At 41.3% G+C, this 26,913-nt stretch overlaps 1 protein-coding gene across 1 annotated transcript in view; it reads right to left on the bottom strand.

Moving 5' to 3' along the window:
• The window catches only part of LOC136876296 (sodium-dependent nutrient amino acid transporter 1), a 154,303-nt gene that overhangs the window by 18,435 nt on the left and 108,955 nt on the right, over nucleotides 1–26,913 (bottom strand). The window contains exons 3-7 of the mRNA XM_067150127.2: nucleotides 26,075–26,212; nucleotides 22,506–22,773; nucleotides 18,734–18,998; nucleotides 15,687–15,957; nucleotides 3,991–4,094 (exon numbers count right to left, since the gene is read on the bottom strand). Coding sequence (XP_067006228.2) covers nucleotides 3,991–4,094; nucleotides 15,687–15,957; nucleotides 18,734–18,998; nucleotides 22,506–22,773; nucleotides 26,075–26,212 — 1,046 coding nt within the window. The remainder of the gene's footprint in view (nucleotides 1–3,990; nucleotides 4,095–15,686; nucleotides 15,958–18,733; nucleotides 18,999–22,505; nucleotides 22,774–26,074; nucleotides 26,213–26,913) is intronic.

The following is a 26,913-nucleotide window of genomic DNA, read 5'->3' as shown; positions in this document are numbered from 1 at the left end:
TCTTATGGCGACGATGGGATAGGGAAGGGCTAGGAGTGGGAAGGAAGCGGCCGTGGCCTTTAAGGTATAGACTGGTGTGAAAATAGGAAACTACGGAAAACCATCTTCAGGGCTGTCGACGCTGGGGTCCGCCGTAAAGCAACTTGTGAAATAAAAAAATTAAAAAGCTGAGAAAGAGCGCGCCCCTGAGCAGTTCGTGGCCGACGCACTTCGTGCTATCTGAATAAATAGATCTGTGTTTGGATTTACGCCTACTGTATTTCTACAAAATACCTGTTAACATGGATATCCCCCTCAGTCCGTATGTATCATATATTCTACATGTTGCCTACTGTTTGGTACTTACAATAATATAAGGAAAAATTAATAACAGTAGGAAAATCAAATCTGAGTCCTGACGTAGCAAAACATACCCATTTTCTTTGGCGAATAATTTGAAGTTATTTAACCCAAATATAACACATTAAATGCAAAACCAGATTCAGGACAGAGCTGGAAGTCCGTCTGGAATTAGTTTAAGCAATTTAGCGTTTTGTGTCGAAAAAATCCAACCCCGTAACGTCATATGGATGGAAGAACGACACCATTTTGGTGGACGATAAGGCATGTTTTTGGAAGATGTTGGACATATTAGACCTAAAAAGAGAGGCTGTAAACAAAGCAAAGGTCAATAATTTTAACGGAAAAACATTAATTAACACTGCTGAAGGATAATTAATTAATTTATTTATTTATTTCGATTTATCGGAACTCTTGTATCTCTTCTGTGGGAGGAATGAAAGGACACGTTTAATATCTGTATCGTAGAACCTGTACCCTCTCTAAAGAGCCAGAGAAACAAGGAAATACCGTTTGGTCCTTGTTTCAATGACGGTGAAATCCTGAGATTCACCTCCCCGCGGTAGAGAGGGGGCAACGACTACATACAAAAGTAATATTTTATATGCAGGCGGCTAACGAATGAAGGGACCGATTATTTCCCGGTATGAGGAGATCCCCTATACCAAGTGCCAACAGTCTCTTTGAGAGTGGATGAGCGGGTATGGGTAAGGGCACTCTATTGTCCTGGGGACAAGAAATTGTTCCCAAAGGCGGAGGAATCAGTTTGGTCAACGGCATTAGGATGCAGAAGGCAACGGGAAACCACTGCATTAAAGATCCTGAGAGATATTCCAATAAATCCACATGGCATGGCTGCAACGTCAAGATCGGAGCTGGCCGTGTGGATCGTCTACCTCCGTTTGGAGACGACGGCTTAAGAAGGAAGAAGAATCTGTACTCGCACCCTCGTCTTCTGGGTCCCAAAACATATCCATGATTCTATGTTTTTCCGTGTGGTAGAGAAATTTATTTACAGGGTATGTGCGTGATGTTGTTACAAACTTTCAGGAACGATGGAGGACTGCAAATGGATCAATTTGAGATATTCCGGAAACGAGCGAGTCAAAAGTTAAGCAAAATTCTACTCATTTAAGTCCGTTTACGTGCACATGTTTCAAAGCGGCTCCATTTACAACAAATGTTTTCGAAATAGCGTCCCCCAGCGTCAATGTAGGCACGGCATCGTCGCACCAAGTTCTGTCGTACCCATTCGAATATCCCCGTTGTCCTTTGAATAGCGTCGCGTTAGCCAGTTCGAACCTGACTGAGATCGGTGGCTTTTTAGGGTGTTTAAAGGTGACAACCCCGTGTGGTTGGCTTCCAGCACGTTAAAAAACTATTGCGGGACGAAATCCCGACACCCCAGCGTCTGTTAAGAACGGACGGACGATAAAGAACTTGGATTATTCATAACTTTTGATTCGAACTTTTCCGGACTACGGCTCCTTATCTCAAATGGGCCGTCCTGCATCAAGCTTTGTAACATCATCACGGATACACCTATGTTTCTTTCCTTTTTTTTTTTTTTGAGTCTTTTGCAGCCTTCTCCTCAACCCCGACTAGAACTTGCAGATAATGTACACAAATATTCCTGGAGCAAAGTGGAATCGAGATTTTATTCTTTCATTCCTGACAACGAAGTCGATAATTAATACAGTTATTTAGTTTTACTACTCCCAACAGTGCGAGCCTATCACTTAAAGCATTATTAGATATTTTGAATTCTACATGAGGTCGCTGAAGTGTTCTGAATAAGAAGCATTTAGAAAATTAAGTATTATTTAAATGGAGAAAAGAATATTGCTGCCCGTACCAACGTCACCCGGGCCAATGAGGCCCATTGAGAAATCCGGGCTTGTATGTGTGACAATATTTGAGGCTTGCATTATACAAGGTTGTCGATGAGAGGATGATTATACAATCTTGGTATCATCATTTAGTGCGGGTGGATGAAATGAAAGCACCGTAAAAGCAAAGAAGAACTTACTGAGTACGGAGCGGATATAAATATGTGCAGTTGTACTGTCATAGGTTAGGTTCTGATAGTTTTATCTACTTTGATCTTTATACAGTTCTAAAAATCTTCTAGCCTGCACCAAGATTGTGTAGGGGAAGTTGCATAAATAACAGGGGTTATAAAATTCCTAATATCGAACGGATATAAATATATGCAGTTATACTGTAATAGGTTAGGTTCCAATAGTTTTATCTACTTTGATCTTTATACGGTTCTAAAAAGCCCGTAGCCTGCACCAAGGTTGTGTAGGGGAAGTTGCATAAATAACAGGGGTTATAAAAGTCCTAGTACCAGCAAAATATTGCACATTACAAATCCCAAGTCGTAGTTTAGTGGGGAGAAAGAGAAGATCGTTCTTCATCCTCTTTCTTTGCCGAGAAATCTTCATGATAGGATTGAAAGGCCTTCAATTCAAGGTTGTGTTAAGGGTGGTCCTTCTTTGATTTTGACACACTCACTCCAGGAAGATACTACTGGATGTTCGTGTATGTTCCAATACACTCTTCTTCATATTGACGCTATACAACACACTACCAACCACCACAGAAACACGCAACAATGAATACTTCCACCTACATTGGTTTGGTGTTAGGAAGGGCATGTGGCCGTAAAACAGGGTCAAATCCACTTGTGAACATAATTTGCCACCCTAATATAATTCTGGTTATCAGCAACGCGCTGTTCAAAATGTCGTTTGATCCTGAAACGAATAATCAATAAAAACTTACTGGTAAACTGTTAATGTCAGTGGCGGGTCGTGCTAAAATTCAACTGTGTCCTTCAAGTTTGTTGCGAGTCTGGTCGCATTACGTGTGATTTATCGCCACGCACGCTCATATAACACGTCTATATGCGATGAAGGACTCCTGCGTGCTGTCATAGCTTCTCTCCAGAATTTCATTCAACAGTGCTTGCTTGTGAACCAAAGCCATAGACTTCCATCAGTTTCTTCTATAAAACGGCGCAAACAACGAAAATAATAAAATTTTGATTTGTAATAGAGAATACTATCAAACAGCGTAAACTGGAATATTTTGGTCACATCGCGGAGAATAAAGAGCGATACCACATACTCCAGCTCGTGACCTAAAGGAAAATATTTGGGAGAAGCGGCGTAGGACGGCATCACATTCTATTGCTCAGGAATGTACGACTACGGTTCGAACTATTCTGAGGAGCAGTGAACAAAACTAGGACTTCCATAATGATCCCCAACATCCGGAGTGGATAAGGCAGGAGAAGATATAATTACCACTGTACTACAGTACATTAGCACATAAGTAGTGGCAACCACTGCTGAATGTACAAGTTCAGCAACAAAATTTTTTGATGTATAGAGTTCCATGGAAAGAGGAAGACTGTGCCCACAAGCGTGATAAAATAGTTGAAGTGGTACCTGAAATATATCCCACTTTTCACTACAGGTACCTGTATTACGAAAACATTAGCTTACATTTAAGGGCAGATTCAGTTTTGTACCCACCCATACATATATCAGGTTTCTCATTAGTATTCTATTATTGACTGGTTCAGCCCACAATGGGCTCATCGCCCACTCAGATAACATCTATTGATTTGTCAGCTTTGCTCACCTGTGGATGTTGTGATGGAAGTCATTGTAGGACGAGTACACGATCAAAGTGCCAAAGCACACGCCCAATGAGAAGAATGCTTGGGATACAGCAGCGTACCAGACCTGAAACAAGAACGCATCGTCAAGTGATACCTCTCTCGATGGAATATTTCTATAAAATCCACTTATCTTACTTTATGTAAATTTATTTAGATGCAATTTTATTTATGTAGGGGCCACACTGTATGGGGCAGCGTTTATGGACCTTGCTCGGCTCGTCTAAGGACTTTAATTCTCGTATGAGGGTTAAAAATGGGTTGAGGTCAACTGATGAGAGACAGTGGACCCAGTCGTGAACATCAAGTAGTATTCAGTACTCTGATAAATTACAGGCCCCATATTGAAACAGCGGATCCTGAGAAATTTTCGAAGTTAGCACGTCAGCAATTGGATGGGTAACCCGACGGACACGAATTCTGCAGTTCAGAGAAGGTCGAGGAAGTGTCCACTAATTCCATGCCCGAATCCCGCAACTTGCCTTTCAGATAGCAAAACAGGTCTGTTCGGCTAGCTTGTACGTGGCGGCAGAGGAGAGTACAGTAGTGGTGACTTAAGTGCCGAGAAAGTAAGGTACAGAAAAGTGCTGTTAGACCTTTAGGATAGTGATTCTTAAGATGGAGAACAGTGCAAAAGTAATGTATAGGTAGTGAAAGGGGTCAGATACTCCTAATTTTTAAAACTTTATATTTAGACGTTATAGGAAAATGAAATATACTGGTGATCAGGGTTGGAGATGCTCGAAGGAGAACTGTAATGCCAAATATTTTACACCGGGGAGTGATCATGTTTTGTTTACGCGCGTGGGAAATCACACTCATGATCCATCTCGAGAAGAGTACAAACAGACTCATACATTCGGCTAAATAGTGTCGACTCTGGTTCCGTACCAAAAACTGACAAGAAAACCAAAGAACGAATCCAGAAGAAAATTGTGCAAAGGCAAAGAAACCCATAATTCTACGTAAGTTCAAGGGTTCAGTACAAAGATTAAATGTTATCTTTAGCTTAAGAATATATTCCGAATGAAAGTAGTTTTAATTGAAGGTCGTTATTATATGGCTCACTGATGTGTTGTGGGGAGTGGCCACGAGAAAATCACAGGTCTGCTGCTAGTTGTGGAGTTCGTGTACTGGCGGTAAGAGCAGTTTTGGGCAAGTTGCGGAGTTCGGATGTTGAGCAGGTAAAAGTTGTGGAGTTCGTGTGAGCCGGGGTAACCCATGCGCAGTTGGCGATAGAAGCAGCAACTAAACTTCAAGTCAGGATGCCTGATCAATGGTCTCCCTAGCTTAGCTGGGGGAAACGATTAGGACGCCAACATCCAGGTTTGAATAACACACATGGTTTTCTAGGATCGTTAATACTTTAGTATCTGAAAGTTTTTTTTTTTTAATTGGTCGACTTGGTAGGTCTAAGAAACACACTTCGAACCATGAATATTTCTTTCATTTTGTTATTCATTTTTTACTATATTTATATTTCTTATTTGACCATTTCCACGATTCAATATTCTCATATACCTGTAATATTAGTACCCTTCGTTACACTGCGGCGGACTTCCCGAATAGCATTCCTATATTTTCCTTCGAATTGATAGATTATGTGTGTGCATTAACAAACGATACTTTTCATTCTTTCACAAATTGTCACGTGAAAATGATACCCACACGTTAGCTTTCAACACTGCATATCTGTATGATCTGATTACCTTGTCATACAAGTAGAGATGAGTGTGATCCGATCAGATGCAAACAGCGCTGTCATCCAAGGACGCCAGTTTGTAACTATGAACATTGATTGGCTGATTTCTTTATGCATACTTAAGCGTAGGATCTTGAGCCGTGCAAGTTTTTTATCTTAACGGTTAACTGAACATTCCTTGTTATGTTTGCGAGATACGTTGTGAACGATTCCATTATATTACATACCAGTTAGTTTTTACATTTGGTTTCCATTGTGCATGGGTCTTCTTCTTCTTAATCTGTTTATCCTCCAGGGTCGGTTTTCCCTCGGACTCAGCGAGGGATCCCACCTCTATCGCCTCAAGGGCGGTGTCCTGGAGTTTCAGTCAGTGGGTCGAGGGATACAACTGGGGAGAATGACCAGTACCTCGCCCAGGCGGCCTCACCTGCTATGCTGAACAGGGGCGTTGTGGAGGGAAGTGAAGATGGGAAGGACCGGCAAGGAAGAGAGAAGGAAGCGGCCGTGGCCTTAAGTTAGGTACCATCCCGGCATTTGCCTGGAGGAGAAGTGGGAAACCACGGAAAACCACTTCCAGGATGGCTGAGGTGGGAATCGAACCTACCTCTACTCAGTTGATCTCCCGAGGCTGAGTGGACCCCGTTCCAGCCCTCGGACCACTTTTCAAATTTCGTGGCAGAGCCGGGAATCGAACCGGGACCTCCGGGGGTGGCAGCTAATCACGCTAACCACTACACCACAGAGGCGGACGAATGGGGTCTTACACCCATATATAGACTCCACATAAACGGTTTATTGTGTTTACTGGAGGAAGTGTTGCAGATAATAAATTACTTCATTTCATAAAACCAAAACAAACCTCAAGGCACTACAGCCCTTGAAGGGCCTTGGCCTACCAAGCGATCGCTGGCCAGCTCGAAGGCCCGCAGATTACGAGGTGTCGTGTGGTCAGCACGACGAATCCTCTCGGCCGTTATTCTTGGCTTTCTAGACCGGGGCCGCTATCTCACCGTCAGTTAGCTCCTCAATTCTAATCACGTAGGCTGAGTGGACCTCGAACCAGCCCTCAGGTCCAGGTAAAAATCCCTGACCTGGCCGGGAATCGAACCCGGGTCCTCCGGGTAAGAGTCAGGCACGCTAACCCTACACCACGGGGCCGGCTTACTTCATTTCATTAACCTTTATAAAAAAAAATCTCGCTAGGACATATTCTGATGGTCTTGAGTCTAACCTCAGCAGAAATAAACTGAATACAGATACTGTTTTGAAATAGGTGCTAGTAAATACATACCCTAATATCTTACTTATTTTGACCGATACGGAGTTTTTGGTATAACTAATATAATAATATTTTTATGTTGCTATAGAACTAACGGGTTACCGAGGAGTCAGAGTTTCTTCTCACAGGAGTGTCAGAATTTTGACTTGTATAGTTTTGACAAGCCAGAAGCCAACTAAAGGCACGGAATGCCACATACCTCAGGCAAGATCGAACCTACTTCGAGATCGGCTCTAGGTACAATTCATATTACCTTACAAACACTGCAATTAGATTAAAATACTTTGAACAATAAAATGTCTACAAGAAGAATTACAAAATACTTTTAAAATTATTATTATTATTATTATTATTATTATTATTATTATTATTATTATTATTATTATTATTATTTTGTATCAGAATACGAAGGACCGCGTTATTTCAGCTGTCTTCTCTGTTTGCTCAGTGCTTCTTCATTCGTTGCCGGCGGTGCTCTTTTATTTCCTCTGTCCACGTCTTTCCCGTCTTCAGTTTTGGCCTTTCTTGAAAACCTGGTGGTCTTCTAGTGTCCTTCTGAGTGGGTTGCGTTCTTGTATATCTTCGTAAGTGATCTCTTTACACCTACTGTCCGACTCGTTGGCTGAATGGTCGGCGTACTGGCCTTCGGTTCAGAGGGTCCCGGGTTCGATTCCCGGCCGGGTCGGGGATTTTAACCTTCATTGGTTAATTCCAGTCACCTGGGGGCTGGGTGTATGTGCTGTCCCCAACATCCCTGCAACTCACACACCACACATAACACTACCCTACACCACAATAACACGCAGTTACCTACACATGGCAGATGCCGCCCATCCTCATCGGAGGGTCTGCCTTGCAAGGGCTGCACTCGGCTAGAAATAGTCACACGAAATTATTATTACACCATCTTGAACCTTCTTATCTTTAAAATAAGTAAAGATCTGGTTCGATACTCGTATTGGTTTCATTCTTAGCAAGTGGCCATGAAATGCAACTCTCCTTCTCTCCAAGACATCAGCGATCTTCTGGACATGAGTATACAACTCATGGTTATGTCGACGTCTATAGTCATTCTTGTCTAATTGGACCAAAAATGTTCTTTAAGATCTTTCTTTCTTTCTTTCTTTAATTTCCAATATATATATATCAAGGCATTCCGTTGCATACGAAGCCTGTAATTTTAATTAAAATTCTTTGTACAATAAAATGCCTCCAAAAAGAGCTACAGAATAAGATTATTATTATTATTATTATTATTATTATTATTATTATTATTATTATTATTATTATTATTATTATTATTATCTTAGTCGGTCAGTGTTATGCACAGAGAAAGGGTTCTTTTATGAACCAGTAAATCTACTGACGTAAGTCTCTTGCATTTAGCTTCTTTATTTAAGTACTACAGACAAATACTTTAAGCAACTAAGCTACTTGTTCACTTAATCCCAGTTTATTATTAAAATGTGACACGTCAACCACGTGAATAAAAAAATCGTAAGCAGTGAAACTTCTCTAATATGCTGTACAACGCAAGTATCAATTCGTTTTTGTTTTTTTTTTCTGTTATCTGGCCAGCGGTTCTCTATTCACAGTGAATCATGTAGTCATAGACAGCTGTAGCTTTAGTAGTGTGTGAGTCAATTGTTCGAAGAACTAGAGCTATTCAACAACAGTAGAACATATGTTTAATTTTAGCAGAATGAAGATAAACACTGGTATGTTATTGCACCATTAAACAGCTATCTGCATGACGATAGTCAATCAATCAATCAATCAATCAATCAATCAATCAATCAATCAATCAATCACTACTAATCTGCATTTAGGGCAGTCACCCAGGTGGCAGATTCCTTATCTGTTGTTTTCCTAGCCTTTTCTTGAATGATTTCAAAGAAACTGAAAATTTATTGAGCATTTCCCTTGGTAAGTTATTGCAATTCCTAACTCCCCTTCCTGAATGAAAACCTACAACCTGTATTCCAGTCAATGACCGGGTCAGCGATGGGATGAATGAAGCTCCTAACTTGTGGCGAGGATAGGAATTGTACCGGCTGCCGAGGCCTGTCGCACTCCTCTGGAACTATGATTAATGACTGACAGATGAAATGAAATTATATTGGAGAGTGTTGCTGGAATGAAACATGACAGAAAAACCGGAGTACCCGGAGAAAAACCTGTCCCGCCTCCGCTTTGTCCAGCACAAATCTAACATGGAGTGACCGGGATTTGAACCAGGGTATCCAGCGGTGAGAGGCCGCGCGCTGCCACCTGAACCACGGAGGTTCCCTAACTCCCGTTCCTATAAACGAATATTTGCCCCAAGTTGTCCTCTTGAATTCCAACTTTATCTTCATATTGTGATCTTTCCTACTTTTAAAGACACCACTCAAACTTATTCGTCTACTGATGTCCTCCCACATCATCTCTCCAGTGACAGCTCGGAACATACCACTTAGTCGAGCAGCTCGTCTTCTTTGTCCCACGGTAGTGGTTTCTTCCCAGCCCAAACTTAGCAACATTTTTGTAACGCTACTCTTTTGTCGGAAATCATTCAGAACAAATCGAGCTGCTTTTCTTTAGATTTTTTCCACTTCTTGAATCAAGTAATCCTGGAGAGGGTCCCATACACTAAAACCATACTCTACCGGGCGAGTTGGCCGTGTGCGTAGAGGCGCGCGGCTGTGAGCTTGCATCCGGGAGATAGTAGGTTCGAATCCCACTATCGGCAGCCCTGAAAATGGTTTTCCGTGGTTTCCCATTTTCACACCAGGCAAATGCTGGGGCTGTACCTTAATTAAGGCCACGGCCGCTTCCTTCCAACTCCTAGGTCTTTCCTATCCCATCGTCGCCATAAGACCTATCTGTGTCGGTGCGACGTAAAATTCCTAGCAAATAAAAAAAAACATACTCTATTTGGGGTCATACCAGAGACTTGTGTGCCCTCTCCTTTACATCCTTACTACAACCCCTAAACACCCTCATAACCATGTGCCGATATTTGTACCCTTTATTTACAATCCCATTTATGTGATTACCCCAATGAAGATCTTTCCTTATATTAACACCTATATACTTACAGTGATCCCCATGAGGAACTTTCACTCTATCAACTCAGTAATTAAAACTGAGAGGACTTTTCCTATTTGTGAAACTTACAACCTGACTTTTAACCCCGTTTATCAACATACCATTGCCTGCTGTCCATCTCACACAACATTTTCGAGGTCACGTTGCAGTTGCTCACAATCTTGTAAATTATTTATTACTCTATACAGAATAACATCATCCGCTGAAAGCCTTATGTCTGATCCCACTTCTTTACTCATATCATTAATATATAGAAGAAAACGTAAAGGTCCAATAATACTGCCTTCAGGAATTCCCCTCTTAATTATTAGAGGGTCAGATAAAGCTTCGCTTACTCTAATTCTCTGAGATCTATTTTCTATAAATATAGCAACCCATTCAGTCACTATTTTGTCTAGTCCAGCTGCACTCATTTTTGCCAGTAGTCTCCCATGATCCACCCTACCAAATGCCTTCGACAGGTCAATCGCGATACAGTCCATTTGACCTTCTGAATCCAAGATATCTGCTATATCTTGCTGGAATACTACAAGTTGAGCTTCATTGGAATAACATTTCCTCAACCCGAACTGCCTTCTATTGAACCAATTATTCATTTCGCAAACAAGTCTAATACGAGGGTATAATCAGAAAGAATGCTTTCCCAAAGCTTACATGCAATGCATGTCAAACTGACTGACCTGTAATTTTCAGCTTTATGTCTATCACCCTTACCTTTGTACAGTCCGGCTCCATGGCTAAATGGTTAGCGTGCTGGCCTTTGGTCATAGAGGTCCCGGGTTCGATTCCCGGCAGGGTCGGGAATTTTAACCTTAATTGGTTCATTTCGCTGGCATGGGTGTATGTGTCGTCTTCATCACCATTTCATCCTCATCACGACGCGCAGGTCGCCTGCGGGAGTCAAATCAAAAGACCTGCATCTGGCGAGCCGAACTTGTCCTCGGACACTCCCGGCACTAAAAGCCGTACGCTATTTCATTTCATTCGTTCATTCATTCATTCATTCATTCATTCATTCGTTCATTCATTCATTCGTTTGTACACAGGGGCTACTATAGCAACTCTCCATTCATTTGGTATAGCTCCTAAATGCAAACAATAATTAAATAAGTACTTCAGATATGGTACTACAGCCCACCCCATTGTCTTTAGTAGGCCTATATCCCCAGAAATCTTATCAATTCCAGTCGTTTATCTAGTTTTCAACTTTTGTATATTATTATTATTATTATTATTATTATTATTATTATTATTATTATTATTATTATTAATAATAATAATAATAATATGCGTTAATGGTCCGTTTAGGAACACACGAAGCTTTATTTATGATTTCGTTTGCGGAGGATCCAGGATGCTTTAATCTGTTCACTAAAGATCCTCTTCCTTTCTTCCGTCCACTTGGTACCTGCTCTTTTTTGGTACTTCATTCTCTGGAGTAACTTCCCATTTGTCAATTTTCTTTCTATATATATATTTCCATTCAAAATTTATTCAGGTTGAATTTGTGCGTTTTTCATGTCCACTTTTGTTTGTTGTGTCCAAGGGAATTTCTTCATTTTACCAACTCTTTCAAGAATTTGGTGGGTTAGTCTGGTTTCTGGAAGCCTCTTAGCATGTCCGTAAAATTTTAGCCTTCTTTACAATTATTTTCAATCCTATTTATGTGGTTACCCCAATGAAGATCTTTCCTTACATTAACACCTAGGAACTTACCGTGATTCCCATAAGGAGCTTTCACTCCATCAACGCAGTAATATATATATAATATAGGTCTTATGGCGACGATGGGTTAGGAAAGGCCTAGGAGTGAGAGGGAAGCGGCCCTGGCTTTAATTAAGGTACAGCCCCAGCATTTGCCTGGTGTGAAAATGGAAAACCACGGAAAACCATCTTCAGGGCTTCCGACAGTGGGGCTTGAACCCACTATATTCCGGATGCAGGCTCACAGCTGCGTACCCCTAACCGCACGGCCAACTCGCCCAGTCGTCAATTGCAATATGCCAAATGTATTTATTTGAAGCTACACGGATCTTAAAATATAAGCGTGTTTTGTAGTTTTATCTCACTATATTAATATCAACAAGTTTTAACTTTACAAACAAATAAACAACATTTTTAACCACACCAAAAGTGCAAGTTAATACAATTTGAATAATTTGAACTTATGAGAGTCCACAGTCTGCAAGTGGGCAGAAAGTTGTGTTTTCATTTTTACTGGGAGGGAAATGATCTCTAACGTCCATGAAGTTGATTTAAAATAGGAGGGAATAAGGTTGTCTATTTCAGAGAGAATTGGGACAACTCTAGTACGAATGTCTTTCTTTCAAATTTGAGTTTTCGTGACTTCCGGACCTGTTTCTCTCATGGTGGAATTTGAGTTTGTCATTCCTGTAATATACCGTATCTCCCTGCACATGTATGGTAGATAGAAGTGTCTTCCAGCGATGAGCTCCAACAACTTCCATATCCATTTCTCTTGCTGTGGATGTTGAAATAGAGCGGGACTTTCAGAGCCCCTAGCAAACTTAAAATTCTTTAAAGTTCCTGCCAGAGATTAATCATAGCACTATCAGCGGAGAAAAGTTACCGTAAAAGGGACGTGAAAATAAATCTTGAGACGAGCTTATTTAATGGGATCACTCACAATAAGTTACACTGACGTGAACATTGGGTGTAAAAGAATACCTGAACGGAGAAGTTTGTAAACTCCGAACTTTTCGTTTGTGGTTATGACAGCGTTTGTACTGGAAAGAAAACACCAATGGTATAAGTAAATCTATACCAATAAATGTTTGTATATAGCTTTACGTATTTGTAATTATGTAATAATTGTATAGCTACATTGTCAATAGATAATAATGCTATTGTTTTTACATCCCGCTAACTATTTTCGTCGGTTTTCGGAGACGCCGAGGTGCTGGAAGGTAGCAACACAGTATCATATTACATTCTATAACCACAGCAGATCATGCGTATTATTCCATAATCTCGAATCCTTGCACCTTTGCAACATGAACAACGTGACACAATGGAAATGTTTGACGAGAAAACTGATAATCTTTTTCCAGTCATGTCGCTGTCTGATGACAAAACACACCACTCGTATAAAGATAATTCATAGAAAGAAAATAGCTTACACAGAAGACAATCGCTGTGGATATGAAACGCTAGGTGGTGTATTGATTCAAATATTTTAGCAGACTATAATAGTAAAGCTATACCAATAAATGTTTGTATATAGCTTTACGTATTCGTAATTATGTAATAATTGTATAGCTAGATCGTCAATAGATAATAATGCTATTGTTTTTACATCCCGCTAACTACTTTCGTCGGTTTTCGGAGACGCCGAGGTGCTGGAATGTTGTCCCGCAGGAGTTATTTTGCGTGCCAGTAAATCTACCGACACGAGGCTGACGTATTTGAGCACCCTCATATATCACCGGACTGAGCCAGAATGAAACCTACCAAGTTAGAGTCAGAGTCCAGTGCCTCAACCGTCTGAGCCACTCAATAGGGGTAGTAGTGGTGATAATTGTTTTAAGAGGAAGTACAACTAGGCAACCATCCTCTAATGGACACTAATCAGAGAGATAAAAGAGGAAAAATAAAAAATGAAGGTATCGGCCAAAGAACGACAAGGATCACGAAGGGCGTGAAAATGAAAAACTCCCTAGGTCTCGAATGCTCTAATACCGTCAGGATCGGAAAAGAGCAAGAGTTGACTAAGGAAGTCGAATAGGATAGATGAAAGTGAGGAGCCTGGCACAAGCAGTTATGAGGCACTTAGCCAGACTGCATCGTCAGTTATGGAATTTGTATCAAAATCCATTTTCTATGTTATTGATGCGACTGCTTACTGTCATTCATTTTATCGATATGCAGGATGCATCTAAACATTGGTAACAAACTTCGGGGAGGGGGGGGGGGGGCTGGGGGTGATTCCTGGAATCAAAACAAGAAAAGTGTCCGTATAAATATACGTCCTATAATGCGTTGTTACTAAGTTACATGCGACGGAGTTGCATGACGTACATTGGCCACAGCACAGGAGATGCTCAAAGTGTCCACCTTCCCCTGTACTCTGTTCCAGATCGTTGGTGTCGTTACCCGGAGTAGCGTAGGGCCTACACCACTATTTTTATGTGTCTCCACAGACAAAAGTCCTGTGGATTAAGGTCAGGAGAGCAGGTAGGCTAATGTACTAGACGTCGACACCCGATCCATCGTCGTGGGGAGGTGTTTTCAAAAGATCGGCGAACATGCAAACTAACTTGCATTGGAGTCCCATCACGCATGAATCACAGGGCGCGACGAACTGCTTGGGCCACATGATCCAGTAGTGCAGGCAGCATGTCGCTCAAGAAGGTCATATAAGCTAGTCCATTCAGTCGTCCGAGTAGCATGTATGGGCCGGTCAGTTCATCATAGATAATACCACACCACGTATTATATCCAAAGCGCTGTTAATGTTTAGTAACAACCATACCAAGAGGATGTTCAACTGCCCACGTGTGTGTTATGTAAGTTTATGATGCCGTCTCTTCCAAATTTGGCCTCGTGGGGCCTGTATCTGAATACCAACGTATTGTAGAACATGACCATTTTCATAGGGACATTTTGTCTTGTTTTGATCCCAGGAATCAACCCCCGACCTCTGTTACAAATATTTAGATAGCAAAGCAAAGTCATCTCCGTACAGGCCAAGAAGGCCCTTGGAGGGGTGGAAGGTAAAGGCTTCCACTATCCGTAACCTCGGCACTTGATGGGGTAGAAAGGTTAGCTCGCCCGGCCGCCTTTGCTCCCAGGAATTAACCTGGTACTCATTTTTGGTGTGGGCTGAGTAAACCTCTGGAAGTAGAAATCTCGTTTCTTAAATTTTACGACTTCCTGATGGGAATTCGAACCTACGTCCTTCCGGGCGAACCGAGCACGCCTTTACCGCCTCGGGCAGGCAGCCCCTACAAATATTCAGATACACTCTGTATTTCATGGTCTACCGTACCGCCAGGTTTTCACTGTGAAAGACCACTCGGACTCCTTACTGTTACTGTAATCTTTATGACCTAACGTTGAAGTTAATGGTTTCTTCATGAATGGCCCTGTCATAGTAGGCCTATACATTACTAGCAGTTACGCGCGGGCTCCACCTGCATTGTATCACGTTGTTCATGTTGCAAAGGTGCAAAGGTTGGAGATTATGGAATAATACGCATGATCTCCTGTGGTTATAGAATGTAATATGATACTGTGTTGCTACCTTCCCAGAATACGTATGGCAGATGTTAAATTTTTGCTATTGATTGTTTTATCTTTTCGAGCGCTTCTTGTAGGCCTACTTATCCCAGAAATACACTGCTACTTTTTCAAGCATATTCTGTTATTAATTCAATGTTATTGTTTTTTCAGATATTTTCTAATTTTATTAATCTTGCATTACCATCGACATACTGAAAAACTTCAAAGTTGTACAGTATATCAGCTAAGCCGAAACTGAAAAGAAAAGGCTTATAAAAATTATCCCAAAAAAATATTTTTAAAGGAAAAATTAACAGAAAAGTTGTCGGGAGGGAAAGGCTACTTACGTTAGGGTCGACTAGTTTCTCCCACTGCGGGGTTATGAAGTAGAGAACACCGTTCAAGGCCCCTTCCAGTGTAGCTCCTCTTATTAGAAGAGCAGTGAGCACGACGTAGGGGAAGAGCGCCAGGAAATAGGCGGCTTTGCCCGAGCTCTGCACACCCCGCATGATCACCAAGTAAATAGTGATCCAGGAGAAAAGTAAACATAGTGTGAGGCGCCATTCTACTCCTCCAACACCATCCTCGATCGTCGGAGGCTCGTTCAGCACGAATTTCCTGAAAAACAACACATGATACTGATTCTGGCAAAGAGGAAAAAAGTTCAGAATAATTAATATTTTCAATACCATTAAGAGGAAGGGGGTGTGAGGGAGGAGATGCAGTCTACTAGGTGAGGTGCTAAAGACGTTCACGCGGGAGGACGAGTTTTCCGATTCTGGGGGGATACACATGAAGTTTACAAAGCCTACTCAAGAAATGAGTACTGGATTGGTTCTGGGCAGGCCGGGCTGGGTAGCTCAGATGGTTGGGCGCTGGACTTCTGTTCTCAAGTTGGCGGGTTCGATCCCGGCTCAGTCCAGTGGTATTTGTAGGTGCTGAAATACGTCAGCCTCATGTCGGTAGATTTACTGGTACGTAAATGAACTCCTGCGGGATAAAATTCCGTCACCTCGGCGTCTTCGAAAACCGTAAAAGTAGTTATTTGGACGTAAAACAAAAATTATTATTATTATTATTATTATCATTATTATTATTATTATTATTATTAGTTCTGGGTTGTCAGGCAGATATTATCTAAAGGCCATACCTCATTTACAAAGGAAGATACCGAGGAGTCATCTACCGAATTTGCTAACTTTTGGGTATGATGTAAAAGATCAAGAAATAAGGCGAATACGTTTTTTTTCTGGCCTTTCCACAATCATCCGGGGTAGGCACGAATGTGAATTAAGCCTAGTTTTACGGTGGGATGCCCTTCTTGACGCCAACCCTATGTGGACAGAGGTATTCGCTATTATGTGTTTTTGTGGTGGTTAGTAATTAAATTGACGATGTTAAAGTCCTCATCCTGACCGGGAATCGAACATAAGTCCAGTACGCTGACCATTCAGTCAAGGAGTCGGACTCTACGAATAAAGCTACTAAACAAAGGTTACATCATCTCCCTAAAACTAGAGTGTAAAGAGGTGATTTCACACAAGGATGGAGACTTTTCGAACAAACGCAATTGCAAAACTCGTGTTACCAAAACACATTAAAAATTCACTTCAGACCATTTTGTTATTCGGGATTGTAAGGGGTACACCACCTGAAATACAATATACATCATGTTATTAGCTTTACGCCCCACTAAGTACACGTTTACGGTTTTCGGAGACGCCGAGGTGCCGGAATTTAGTTCCACATGTGTTCTTTTATGTGCCAGTAAATCTACCGACACGAGGCTGACGTATTTCAGCACCTTCAAATACCAACGGACTGAGCCAGGAATGAATCTGCGAAGTTGGGTTCAGAAGGCCAGCACCTCAAGCGTCTGAGTCACTCAGCCCAATTAAATAATACAATTTCAGAAACAAAAAATATTCCCTAATATGAAGAAATAAAAGTGAAAAATTCTGCAAGAAACAAACCTTAGGCAGCTTTAAAAACAAAATTGGCATGTCTTACAGCGTTCTCGAAAAACGTCTTTTGTGATTCTTCCGAAGAAATGCAATTTTAGTCAACAAAGCATATTGCAAACATTAAACATTTGTACGAAGAATTACAACAACACTCTATTAGGAATAAGCCTAGAACGGGGTTAAACCAACTTAGGATAGCCATTATAGGCATATTTGCAAAACGCGACCAAATGAAAGCGAAAAAAAAAATAGGCGGAAAATGTTGGATTTCATTTTAAATACAAAATCGACGTGGCTTTCATATTTGCTTGAAAAGACTCCTAAAATCACGCCGTTATTTTCGATGGACATAGCCAAGTTTCGTCAGTAGACAACTCTTTTCATATTACAATTAATATTTGGACGTAGTTTAACCTCGTAATATCGAATGATGGATATTATTACTTCTTAATCCGTTTACCTCGGACTTAGCGAGGGATCCTACCTCTACTGCCTCAAGGGAATTGTCCTGGAGCGTGAGACTTTGGGTCGGCGGGATACAACTGGGGTAGGTTGGAGGACAAGTACCTCTCCCAGCACCTGCTATGTTGAACAGGGGCCTTGTGGGGGATAGGAAGATCCGAAAGGATAGACAAGGAAGAGGGAAACTACGGAGAACCACTTCGAGGATGGCTAAGGTGGTAATCGAACCCCCTCTATTCAGTTGACCTCACGAGGCTGAGTGGACCCCGTTTCTCTCTTTTTATTTTTTTATTTACAATTCTGCTTTACGTCGGATCAACACAGATAATTCTTATGGCGACGGTAGGTGTGGAGAGGGCTAGAAGTGGGAAGGAATCGACCGTGGCCTTCATTGAGGTACAGCCCCAGCATTTGCCTGGTATGAAAATGGAAAACCACCTTCTGGGATACCGACAATGGTATTCGAACCCACTATCTCCCAGATGCAAGCTCACGGCCGCGCGCCCCTAACCGTACGGCCAACTCGCCCGGTAGAGGACCCCGTTCCAGCCCTCCAACCACTTTTCAAATTTCGTGACAGAGACCTGAAATGAACCCGGACTTCCAGGAATGGCAGCTAATCATACTAACCACTACACTACAGAGGCGACTTATGAATATTATTAAGAGTTAATAATTGTTATTCTTCAAGCAAGATTTATACAAAGTTTCCAATCGGCATTTCCACAGGAAAAATGTCTTATTTCTATACGGTACCACGTCATTAATGTTATTACATGTTAGTAGTCCAGGGTGATAAAACAAGAAGGTCCCTAGCTTCCAAGGTAAAATAAATTATAATTATTAATAATGTATTCCACAGCCTTTATCTTTGTTGTAATATTTAAGGGAGTTTTGTTCTGCGCCACCTTTAACAGCAAGAAGAGTGTATTACAGTTCTGAAATAAAATTGTCTGTACAGTACTTACAGGAAGTAGAGTTCGGAAGAGCTCTGTATCTTGGTATCATTTCCGGTGAGGTTCAGCCTCGCCATAATTTCTAGTGTCTTGTTGGCGAGGGAAGTGTTGCCGTCGTTGACTGAGTCCAGGCAGTTGTCTCCGGACCAATCGCCGCAGCGAGACCATGGCAGCTCGGCGGTGAAGGATGCGAAGAAGTAGAAGACGGTGAGAGCCATTAAGGCACAGTAGTAGGTGAGCACCATAGCTGTGGCGAACACTTGCCCGAACCCCATACCTGCAACAAGGACCACCTCCGTCTGAGTCGAAGACAATTCTTGGAATACACGAGTATGTGAAAGGATTTGTCCAGGTTGTCCTATATACTGTATGGAACCATATCTCTGTCTGTATCTTCTTAATGCTAACCTGATAAACTTGGGGACAAATCATGACGGCCTCAGTTCCTCGAAGCGAGTTGGAAGCCATATCTCAATCACACCCTGCAGCCTGCTGAGTTAACGAGTTCTAAGTGAATCTTGTTAGGTGTGGAGAGGTTGCCAAACTACTCTCTTCCACACCCTTTTCAGTCTTTGCCCTTTCTCCGTGTCGAGTACAATAGACGATATGGTAACTCCGGCTACAAGAGACGTGGTAAATCCCATAAGCCGCTAATAGACACCGGGCTGCCGCTGGAGGATAGTGGTGTGAGGCGAGGTCGTCATGTTTTGACCGAAAGTAAACTTTGTTTTTATATCGAACAGTGGAAGTAATTGCTAACGCTGTCTTTTACGGCATAACGGGAAAATGGCTGGGTGAGATTTCATTAAATTTTAATTTAAGAGTAAGGGCGATTAGGATCTTTGCGACTAATTCTAGTATTTATGTAAAAGAAAGCATTAAATACAAGATTTGCCTAGGTGTGTTCTAACATACTGTCCTTTAAATATTTTTTTCATACAGTAGGCTAAGCAGCATGACTTTACAGTCTTCAAAAGAATATCAAGAGCTGTTACAAGAATTAAAATCGAAGAAGAAGAAGAAGAAGAAGAAGAAGAAAGAAACCTAGAGTGGCTTTGATATAACGGATGCAATGACAACAGACAATTGGTGCCAAAGTTGCTTTGATCTCAGGCATACAGTGACTCGTGCAACAGTCCATGGTTTCCATCATAAGGCATATGTTGTACTTAGTTTTCACGACCGAACCATGATTGTGTGTGCCGATGGTGTGAACAATTTGATGGTCGTTACCACGCCCTGGAGTGCCCGACGAGGCCTTGTTCTCTGACAAAGCTTTGTAACGAATAAGTTTACTGTATATTCTTGCACATTGTGTGCTTTTCCATTTAGTAATAAAATTTATTGGCTTACGTGCAGTTTACACATTACATTTTACCTGTCTGTATTTAAACCATTAGGTGAACCTCTTCACGAGCGAATTTGAGCATAGACGGGCAGAGCCTCAACCAACTAAACTACACAGCTGACCTGTCAACTTACTACTTTCTAAGAACCGCATATAGACGTTCGTCAAGGGGTGATTGTCTTTTCGCTCCGAGAAAGTAAATGGTCGACAGTGTCGACAGCAGTCCAGTGTAAATCACACTATATGCTTCAACATAGATGAAATCTTCTTTTTGTCACATTTTTACATTTCTCCCCTGATCTTCCAGTATTGTGAATAATCTATTTCTAAGATGAAATTTTGATATTTGATTCTACAACAAAATAGACAAATGCAAGTTTGCTGTAATCGCCAATTGATGTTCATTTGTTTTCCTGTTTGCTGTGCATTTCCTTGCGACCATGTGGCGAGTTATCAAGCAGCTATTGCCATACAGTGTGTTCTCTAGCGCTTGACGCTTGGCGTGTGCTCTCTGTGATCAGTATCAAAATGGATTAAATATGCAACATTTAGTAAAGTGAGCCCTCCTGTTGAGGAATGGAATACGAAGGGTCAAACGGAAGGTAATCTCAATTCTTATCAGTTAATGTAGCATAATGTATGAGTGAAATGTCGTCCGTTTGCATAAAGTTTGTAACTAAGAGTGGCACTGCAATACAACGATCATTGATGTAACGTATGCACATGTGTTGTGGTAAAAGTATTAGAGTAGAATTCCTGGCAAAGGAAACAGAATCATTGCCCAATATTACGCAACTTATTCTTTACATTAGACGTAATGACCCAAGCCTGGTGATATCAGGGAATCATGTTACACAATAACACTATTCCACGCAGGTGAATTGGCCCAAATTCTAACATCTGACGACAAATGATGAATCACAGTATTCGGCTGAGAGAGGTTTACAGAATATTGTGAAATTTCGGCCGCCCTGCCCGGTAAGTTGTGTTTTTGACCTATAAAACCGATAGTTGACTTGGGAAAGACACGGATAAAAGCAAGGGTCACTCCTTTGACTGAATGATAAGCATTGAGGTCTTCAGTTTAGAGGGTTCCGTGTTCGATTCCCGGCAGGATCGTAGATTTGAATTGTGTATCGTTAATTCCTTTGACTCGGGGACTGGGTCTTTGTGTTTTTCCCAGCATACCCTTCTTCACATACGTACACAAAACATATCATACCACCAATTAGCACAGAAACACGCATTAGGGAATGCATTCCCTTGACATAACAGGGCTGGCATCCGAAAGGGCATCTGCGTTCAAGAATAATTCAACTTACAGTGTGTTGTGACGGGCGGAAAAGGAGTTAGGAGTAAGACGTCCAGACGTGCGGGAATGCAAGGTTGCCAAATTTAGAATGAGAAGTAGAGATGGGGAATATGATTCATTTAGAAGAACCGATTCATTTGAAACGATTCGTTCATTTGATTCGTTCATTCGATTACCACGTGACGGAGAGCCGAACGCGAAACCATAGACTCAGATGGACCATTCCTTTTTAGGGGTTATAGTCGAAAAATGCTACACAACTGTCCGACTAATCCTTTCTAAACTTAAGTAGCTACCATTCGAAACTATACGATAATCGAATTTGAAATGTATAGTAGATATGAACATTTTTGTGGCCATGTTCCACACGTTAGTTCAGAGTAGTTCACGAGAACGGAAACCTTCAGTTCCGTGAAGTGTGTGACTTGAAACGACGTGATAATTTCTCATCTGTGAGGTTAGTTTAGGAGTATTTGGCTTGTGAATCGGACTTTTAGTTCAGGTTAAATAAAAAATAACCGAGTCGTTCTTCACAAGTTGTCATTGATTCAAAAATGGTTGATACCTGATTTGGCGATATGAACCAGAACGAACGAGGAACCAAGGAACGAGTTGCGGCTGCCATCCTCTTGATTCACCTTTCGATTCACAAACGAGTCAATTCATTTCGTTCACTGAATCATGATTCAATCGTTCAGTGCAATGATTCGTTCATTATGAATCACTCGTTCATAATCTCCCCATCTCTAATGAGAAGAGCTACTCGTAGTTTATTGTATCAGAAGTTAGACAAATATCTATGTGCTTCAAAGGGTGGTCATAAACACATCTAATTTATTTAATCAGTTATTTAAAACATTTATATGTCACATTAATTCTGGTGTTATTTCATTTCACGAAAGAAAATAAGTTCATTATTTATTGTGTTTAAAAAGTAATTTTCAGTTTCTTTAGACTTAAACAAAATTAAAAATTAGATATTTTTGCTCAAAACCTGTGGGGGAATAGCGACACCCTGCGACCACCACCCACCTGCACCACTACACCCCTAGTTTTGAGGAGAATTAAGCTTAGGCCGAAACATAAATATCTATGTTCACAGTCGGAGTAATATAAGGTCGTACCCTTGAGAGCTGGGATCATGTTCCATGCCTTGACACATCCGTACCCAGTAAACTGTCCCAGGACCATCTCCAGGTAGTACAGAGGTTTGCCGATCACTAACAGTACAATGATGTAAGGTATCACGAAGGCGCCACCACCGTTCTCGTATGCTGTGAAAGGGAAGCGCCAGATGTTGCCAAGTCCCACAGACATGGCGATACAGGACATAAGGAACTCGACGCCGTTCGACCATTGTTGGCGTTCTGGGCCGCTTTCTTCGGTAGCTCCCTGAGGGTGAGAACAGAAATACATGTTAATAATTATAAGCAGGGCCAGGCTTTTGATGTCCTAAAATCTTTCTTAAAATGATCTATAAAATGAGGGCAAAAATCCAGTAAAATAATGCGAAAACTTTAAAAAATATCATAAATTGTAAATGAAATTTTACAATCAATTTACTAATCGAGTTCTTATGGCCTATATTTATGTTATAGAAATTATAATAAGCCCTTGGGATTTTGCCATATCAATTCTTTACGTTTCGCCGAGAACATTGCTACGTATCTTCAGAAGAAATTCTCGACTGTTCACGAGGAAGACTTCTCCAGTTGGAGGTGTCTCTCCTGGAATTCCAAGAAGTAAGTGGTGAATAAGGCTTCTTCACCTCCCAAATTGACAGAGTTGTGAAGATTCTCCTCAAGTCTCCCTATTCATCCTCACTAATTTGCGATGATATCCAATCCTCAAACATGTAAGAAAATGACTCAAAAAGTATAAAATAGTCTAATGAATTCAATAAAATGACCAACTAATGGCGTATAATTTTATAAAATGACCTAAAAATACGAAATGGCAAAAGAATTACCTAATAAATTAGCATTTCTACGATCAGGATTTCTGTACAAGTTAGCAATGTCTGTTATAAACTTATTAAAAGATGACATTTCAACAAAATCCTACCTCTGAATATAAGTTATAGGGCTAAACAAGTCTTACGTTACATATGTTACAATTTAGGTCACTCTCCACCAGTTTTATCTCAATCCCTGTCCCCCGAGCTCGCTACAGCTTCCACCCTTGGGAGGGCTATGGTAGCTACATATACCGCACGGTATCCTATGAAGTGTAGGAAATATATAGTCGTTAAGCATTCCGCTCCTCTTTATTATCTATCCAAGGCCTTTGACAGGGTAGATCATGGAAGACTATAGACGGAAATGAGAGCTACTGAAAGACAAAAATGTGACTCAATGGAGGCTAAATTTCTTGAAAACAGAACTCAGAGAATTACAGTAGGTGAAGCGTTATTTGATCCTGTAATGATTAAGAGAGGGGTCCTGCAAGGCAGTGCTATTGGATCTCTTTATTTTCTTATATATAAATGACATTAGTAAGGAACTGGAATCGCAGATAAGGCCTTTTACGGTTGATGTTATAATGTATAGTGACATAAATAGCCTAAGTTACGGGATTGTGAGCGACTGAAAAAAGATCTCGACAAAGTTATGAGATGGACACCAGACAATGGTATGATGGTTAACAGGGTGAAAAGTCAGTTTGTAAGTTTCCCAAAGAGAAGAAGTCCTCTCAGTTTTTTAAAAACAATTTTGCTTTACGTCACCCTGACACAGACATGTCTTATGGCGACGATGGGATAGGAAAGGGCTAGGTGTGGAAAGGAAGCGGCCGTGTCCTTAATTAAGGTACAGCCCCAGCATTTGCCTGGTGTGAAAATAGGAAACCACGGAAAACCATCTTCAGCGCTGCCGACAGTGAATTCGAACCTACTATCTCCCGGTTGCAAGCTCACAGCTGCGCGCCCCTAACCGCACGGCCAACTCGCCCGGTCCTCTCAGTTTTAATTACTGTGTTGATGGGATGATAGTAACTCACTGAGATCACCGTAAGTACCTGTAAGTAAGTGTTAATTAAAAAGAAAATATCTTCATTAGGGTTATCATATCACAGATCTCTTATTGTCGTATGAGGGTAGTTCGGAGTTGTAGTAAGGATAAAAGGGAGAGGGCGTATAAGTCGCTGGTAAGACCTCAATTAGGGTATGGCTCTAGTGTATGATACCCTCACCAAGATTACTTGATACGAGAACTGGAGAAGATTCAAAGGAAAGCAGCCAGATTTGTTCTGAGCGATTTCTGACAAAAGAGTAGTGTTATGAAAATGTTGCAAATTTTGGGCTGGGAAGACTTGGAAGTAAGGAGATGAGCTGCTCGTGTAAGCGGAATGCTTAGAGCTGTCAGTTGAAGGATGGTTCGGAATGACATTAGTGTACTAATAAGCTTGAGTGGAGTTTCTAAAAGTAGAAAACTCGTATGAAGATAAAGTTGTAAGTCAAGAGGACCAATTGGAGCAAATATTCGTTTATAGAAGAGGAATTAGGGAAATAATTTATCAAGGGAGATTTTGATAAATTTCCAACTTCTTTGAAATCATTTAAAAACTGATAGGGAATCTGCCACCTAGGCGATGTAGATGATGATTATGTATACTATGTATGGTTGAGAATTTATTTATAATATCAGTCTTGGACTAGGTTACTTTAATTTAAGTTTCATTTCTATTTTTCCTAAACTTCACTGTAATACAAGTCCTAGACTAGGTTTTGAGAGTATTTTTACTCTGATTTTTCATTCTGTTTTTCCTAAACTTCACTATGTAGCAGTGTTTTATTTACAATGTTAAACCTCTAGGAAGTCGTTCATTACACCGCTCTATCTAGTGTAAATCGTAGTGTTGTGACATCGGCAAATGTGTGTGAATTTGTATTTGATCGTCTTGTAATTATTATGCTTAATTTCTAGTAATAGAGAGTACATTTGCCGAGCTGAGTAGCTCGGATCGGGAGAGCTGGTCGTGCGGTTAGAGGTGCGCGGCTGTGAGCTTGCATCCGGGAGATAGTGGGTTCGAATCCCACTGTCGGCAGCCCTGAAGATGGCTTTCCGTGGTTTCCCATTTTCACGCCAGGCAAATGCTGGGGCTGTACCTTAATTAAGGCCACGGCCGCTTCCTTCCCACTCCTAGGCCTTTCCTATCCCATCGTCGCCATAAGACCCATCTGTCTCGGTGCGCCAGGCAAAATTTTTTGACCTGGCCGGGAATCGAATCCGGGCTCTAAGGGTAAGATTCAGACTCGTTATTACCCTTAGACCCCAGGGGAGACTCTTTACTGCTAAAACCATACCAAACCCCATGGCACTACAACCCTTGAAGGGCCTTACCATACCAAGCGACCGCTGCTCAGCCCGAAGGGCTGCAGGTTGCGAGGTGTCGTGTGGTCAGCACGATGAATCCTCGCGGCCGTTATTCTTGGCTTTCGAGACCGGGGCCGCTATCTCACCGTCAAATTCTAATCAGAATTCCTCAATTCTAATCACGTAGGCTGAGTGGACCTCGAACCAGCCCTCAGGTCCAAGTAAAAATCCCTGACCTGGCCGGGAATCGAACCCGAGGCCTCCGGGTAAGAGGCAGGCACGCTACCCGTACACCACGGGGCCGGCTCTTTACTGCTAAGGTATTATTAATATGTCTCAGTCTACGAGAAATAAAAATTGATTACACGCTGTTTACTTACCAGAGGTTCTTTACTGACAATTGATGAAGGAGAATTTTCACCGTCTCCGAGGTGAGGAACTGAATGGCCATTGGCTGCTTTTCCATTGTCCGGAGGTTCGCTGTCTCCTACAAAGGTAGGATTGACAGCACCTAGCTCCTGAAAACAAAGAGAACGTCATGGTTACAAAACAAGCTCTTCTCACTGAAAATGATCAAACAAGGCAACTGAACAGAGCTCTTTTATCTCTTTGATCCAAAACACATCCAAAGACCCAGGAGTGGAATTTCAGAGGCATCGATTATTTATCGCCAGTCGGGTAGGCATTTTGAAGTACCGGATACCGTAATTTCAGAGGTTTTGAACAAGGTTAGTTTTTGGGTAGGTGACTATAGATCATTCCATGTTGAGAAAATAGTATTGCTCTAGAGACAACAAGGTTGCCATATCGAAGGGCTCTGTTCAACAGCATGATGGGAAAACTGTGGCATATACTATCTTCGCACTTTTTAGCGATAGATTTGTGTACGGGTTTGAGGAGTAAGGAGGGAGCTTTTCCGGTTCCGTTAGTACTGCCAACTGAATGGAAATGAAATCTGAATTGAATCGATAGTATGATCGATCGATATGAATTTTCTAAACCTTTGTTATTTTAAGCCAACAACTGTGTCACACACACATTATATAACATTTCTCGATGGGAATCCTATTCCTAGGCCCGGTTTCATCAACACATGTTAAATATATACTAACAAGTAGTTAGTTAATACGGAGTTAGAAATTTAACATCTTGTTAGGTTTCTTGCGTTTCATCAAACTTTTCTTGTGAAATGTTAACTAATCGACTGTTAACTCTCTCA

Source organism: Anabrus simplex, chromosome 6 (assembly GCF_040414725.1).
Source record: "Anabrus simplex isolate iqAnaSimp1 chromosome 6, ASM4041472v1, whole genome shotgun sequence".
In the NCBI taxonomy this organism is placed as follows: domain Eukaryota; kingdom Metazoa; phylum Arthropoda; class Insecta; order Orthoptera; family Tettigoniidae; genus Anabrus; species Anabrus simplex.
This window is presented reverse-complemented; position numbering and strand designations above follow the sequence as displayed.